Source organism: Thalia democratica, chromosome 5, assembly GCF_965202585.1.
Source record: "Thalia democratica chromosome 5, ktThaDemo2.hap1.1, whole genome shotgun sequence".
Classification (NCBI taxonomy): Eukaryota; Metazoa; Chordata; class Thaliacea; order Salpida; family Salpidae; genus Thalia; species Thalia democratica.
Genome location: NC_139169.1, coordinates 42,547,907 through 42,552,707, shown reverse-complemented (window position 1 = coordinate 42,552,707; position 4,801 = coordinate 42,547,907). Strand labels below are relative to the sequence as shown.

General features: G+C 28.0%; 1 protein-coding gene across 1 annotated transcript; it reads left to right on the top strand.

Moving 5' to 3' along the window:
* The first annotated feature begins 355 nt into the window (after window positions 1-355).
* LOC145836556 (alpha-amylase-like) lies at window positions 356-4,152 on the top strand. Its single transcript, XM_082944350.1, has 12 exons — window positions 356-523; window positions 768-877; window positions 1,131-1,216; window positions 1,357-1,493; window positions 1,810-1,870; window positions 1,986-2,156; window positions 2,473-2,567; window positions 2,691-2,820; window positions 2,913-2,988; window positions 3,243-3,373; window positions 3,611-3,793; window positions 4,055-4,152. The coding sequence occupies exons 1-12, from the start codon at window positions 356-358 to the stop codon at window positions 4,150-4,152; spliced, it is 1,446 nt and encodes a 481-aa protein (XP_082800476.1).
* The last annotated feature ends 649 nt before the right edge of the window (window positions 4,153-4,801 follow it).

The following is a 4,801-nucleotide window of genomic DNA, read 5'->3' as shown; positions in this document are numbered from 1 at the left end:
TATTTTGGTTTGTACACAAACAAACTAAGATCTCACTTCAAGGCCAACGCCAGACGTAATACTTCACACGCTTTATATTTATATACTCGCACCTTAGCCATATTGTTATCATAAATTTTTTTGAAAATCATCTAGACAGATGACTTTGATCAGTTAAGAATTCAAGTTTTTATCATTTACTAATAAGTACTTTGTAAAACGTTTAGGTGTAAATTCAATTGTTTTTAATCAATATTATAATAACACATAAAGTAGCATTAGAAAAAAAAAGTTTCTGAAAGTTAACATTTTTATATTGAAATTATGTACTTCATAAGTCATATTAATTCAAAAAACTTAGTCGAGTAGCATAAAAATGCGTTTTGTCATATTGTTGGCTCTTGCCACCTGCACTTTTGGACAGTGGTCCGTCAACTTCGATTCTGGACGTGCTGGAATCGTCCATTTGTTTGAATGGGATTGGGTCACCATCGCTGAAGAATGTGAAACTTTCCTTGGACCAGCTGGATACGGAGGTGTTCAAGTAAGACAACTTAATTTAGTTATGAGGATTTGAATTTTATGTTTTTTTTTGTTCAAGTTGAATTGCTACCAAAAAATAAGGATAAAACGCATTGCAATAAAACTTCATCTAGGTCTATTTGTTTTTTAATTTATATATAAAAAACAATAAGTCCTTAAACAATATTATATAAACATTTTAAACTAAAATCTGTTTTGTTGGTTTAGTTGACCGAATAGAAAGCAACACATTTTTTTTTATTTAGATCTCACCACCAAACGAGAACAGAGTTATTGAGAACCGTCCTTGGTGGGAAAGATATCAACCAATTTCTTACGTCCTTGATACCAGATCTGGTGACCGCGCTGCTTTGACGTGTGTTTTGTTTATACTTCTCTAAGTTCAATTTAAAACTATTTTTTTTTCTTGAATCTATTAATTATTTCTATATTTTTGAGTTTAGTACGTTTGAAAATAGTCTTATTTTTTACTTTTTACATTATAGTAAAAATAGATCTGTTTTTTAGTATTAAATTTTTTTTTTTTATTGTAAAGTAACCAACTGAATAAGTCTAAACAAAATTATATAATTTTCTAACTTTTACTGAACACAAACCACCAAATTTAGCGACATGGTTGCAAGATGCAAGGCTGTTGGAGTAAAAATTTATGCTGATGTTGTTATCAACCACATGTGTGGTGTTGGTGGAACTGGTTTGTTATAGTTTTGTCTTTTTATAATTTACTTACAAAATACTACATATTTTTTGTCCCTGTAGGTAATATAGTTTTGAGGCTTAATTTGGTTGTTAAATTTAGTCAGTTTTTAATTACTTCTTTACAACAACAAACAGGAACCGGAACCGCGGGATCTGCTTTTGATGCCAACACTTACGACTTCCCATCTGTTCCTTACACCTCTGCAGACTTCAACGATGCTAACTGCCAGACCTCATCTGGCATGATTGAAGATTACGGACAGGCTGAACAAGTAATATAACTTTTACGACTTTTTCGTAAGTTTAATAAAAAAGATTAAAATTATTTAATCAATACCATTTTCTACATAAAATATAAAAGTAAAGAAACTTAGCTAATTCAATATTTTAAAAGTTATATACACATTACCACTATGTTATAAACCCTAATAACAGATCGTTTGAGTTTTAAGAAATTAAAATATTTATAAACCAGTAATTAAGCAACTGCATCATTTTCAGTTCATTCTTATATATATTTAATTTCTAAATATGCCTTTTACAAGTCAATTAAATTTTTAGTAGAATAACTAACAACTATTATTTAAGGTAAGAAACTGCCAACTCGTTGGACTTACTGACTTGAACCAAGGAAATCCTGACGTCAGAGGTAATTTAAATGACATCAAGTTATATTTATTTTGTGCCTTAAAATTATTTTTGATTATTTAAGTTTTTAATTCCAACTAATGAATTGTTTGTAAAAATCAAAATTTGTAACGCAGCTAAAATTGCTGCCTACATGAATGACTTGATCTCAATTGGAATTACTGGATTCCGTGTTGATGCCAGCAAACACATGTGGCCACAAGATCTTCAACTCATCTACGATCAACTTAATGATCTTCCAGAAGGTGGAAAAGCAACCATTTACCAAGAAGTCATCGACCAAGGAGGTTAGACACTGCTTTTTACTAGATGTGCCTTTAATTAATAACTACACTTAATTTATTTTAATTCTAACAAGTTCAACTATTCTAATAATTTTTTTTTCTATTAGTTTTCGTAATATGTGTCTAAATTTAAGTTTTTGTTACGAAAACTGAAGGAAATATTTAAAAAAACAAGTTTTATTTATACTTTTCAAAAATTTGCTGTTTTCAGTTTTAATTTCACAAAATTTATATTAATTTGTTAATTTTTTTATAAACTATCTTGTTGAAGAATTATGTTAATAAAAAGGTAGAAATATTTTTTAATTTTAATATGTAGGTGAAGCTGTCTCAGCATCTGAATATTACAGTCTTGGGCGTGTCACTGAATTCAACTACGGAAAAGAACTTGCCAAAAACAAGGACAAAATTCACGTTAGAACTTTTGATAGTTATCAATAGTTTATTTTAAATTTAAAACAATAAGGTGAGTATTTTTAACTATCTTTATCAAAAAAACTAAGAAATAATTTTTTTTTAATACTACACATCTTTTAGTTTTTGAACACTTTCGGAGAAGCCTGGGGTCTTATGCCAGATAGCAACGCCCTTGTTTTCCTCAATAACCATGACAACCAAAGAGGGCATGGTGGAGCTGGCGACGTCATCACATTCGAAGACTTCTACAGTAAGTTGACTTTACTTGCAAAAAATGTAACAGCTGTTTTCTTTTATATAGGAAACTAGTATTTTAGAACTAATAAATGTTTACTTTCAAAGACTTGAAAATTTTCAACGCTTTTATGATGGCTTGGCCTTATGGAGAAGCAAGAATTATGTCTAGCTACGAGTTCGAGTAAGTAATAAATCATTTATCATTACAAATCATTTAAAATTAGAAAGTTATCATCTTATGTAGTCATTTATTACAATTAAAGTCGTTTGTATATATTAGTTGCGTTCCAAACGTAGTTAAAAATTTACAATTCGTTGGAGAAACTTACTTAAAACATGAAGTAAAAAAAAATTCTAATATATAAAAGTATAAAAAAGGATTGATTAGATGAAAGTTATCCTATAAAAACTTTAACTATACTAAAATCTACTCAGCAACACTGACCAAGGACCACCAGCCAGTCCACGTTCAGTCAACGCTGATGGAAGTTGCGGAAATGGTTGGGTTTGCGAACACAGATGGAGACAAATTAAAAACATGATGCCATTTGCTGTTGCTGCTAAAGGTTTGAACTTGATCAGTTACTATTTTAGAAGTAGTATTTTTGTCTTTTTTTTATTAAACAAAAACTTTTAGTTATTAAAAAAATATTAATAAAATATGTAGCAATATTTTTTAGTGGTTAACAACTATAATTAAAAAAAAAAGTTTCACAAACTAATTTACACTTTTTAATATTTGTTTATTTTAGTTTACTCTAAAATAGTATACTGTAAAATACTAATTACAAAATAACTACAAGGTCAGTCTGTCAAAAATTGGTGGACTAACAACAACAACCAAATTGCCTTCTCCAGAGGCAACAAAGCTTTCTTGGCCATCAACAAGTCCGGATACGAAATGAACGAAAAACTTCAAACTGGACTCGCTAAGGGATCTTATTGTGACGTCATCAGCGGTGACATCACTGACGCCGGCTGCACTGGTAAGTTTTTGATGAGTTGTTTAGAAATTATTTTTTTTTATTAATCTTCAAATATTTATTGTTTAATTCTAATATAAAAAGTTTTGTTTTATAATGCAGAATGTTGTATTTTGATTTAAGTGTAAAAAGTTTCTCTAAAGATTCTTTAAGAAAACTAGTAAAAACAAGAATAATCTTTTAATTTTTGTTTAAATTAAAACAAAACTTTGTATTACCTTTTTCATTTAAGCTTAATTAATAAGTATATTTTATAAATTAAAGGTTCATGTGTCAATGTAGATGATAACGGATATGCTGCAATTAACATCAAAGATAGTTCTGATCCAGTTATTGCTATCCACGTCAACGCAATGTGCTAAATACTTTTATTGTGTTTGATTATATTTTGTTATTATTCAAATAAATAATAAAGTGAACAAAATAACTATTTTGTGTTTGTTTAAATTACTATACTTTTATAAATAATCTATACTCTTTATTAAATAAATCAAAAAATTAATTCTTAAACTTAAGATATAATATAGATATCATATACATTACGATTGGGTAACTTTTCTAGTCGATTGGGCAAGTTCGTCAAAAATAGTCTTTTGCGAGATGAACATGTTAAAAATAGTATTTTTAGGTCGTGTAATCTTAAAGTTTTTAGTTGTAAAAACCTAAAATACTATTTATAAGCATATAAGTATTATGCCTGTTCACTCAATTTAAGAATACAAGCTTTTATCTTTTTTTAGGTAGAAAAAATATTTATGTATTTTATTGTCTTAAACTTTTAAATATTGAGGTAGTTTCCAACAAATTTGAGTATGTTTTTAAAATTGTTAGATTTAATTAAAACTATAGTAATTTAAAATGTATTTTTTTTCTTGATATTTTCGACAGTTGCAACCGACGTATTCTCCCAAAATATTTTTTTTTATAATTGAACAAATTATATTCAAACCGTTCTTTTTTACTTGCAAAAATTAATTAACTTACTTTTATAATTTTAGACGAAAACAACTT

What these genes read in the sequence shown, in the direction of transcription:
- LOC145836556 (XM_082944350.1), top strand. Translation starts at nt 356, where the DNA reads ATGCGTTTTGTCATATTGTTGGCTCTTGCCACCTGCACTTTTGGACAG. An exon ending in ATGTCTAGCTACGAGTTCGA is followed by an intron (nt 2,989 to 3,242) that starts GTAAGTAATAAA and finishes AAATCTACTCAG; the next exon opens with CAACACTGACCAAGGACCAC. An exon ending in ATTTGCTGTTGCTGCTAAAG is followed by an intron (nt 3,374 to 3,610) that starts GTTTGAACTTGA and finishes AATAACTACAAG; the next exon opens with GTCAGTCTGTCAAAAATTGG.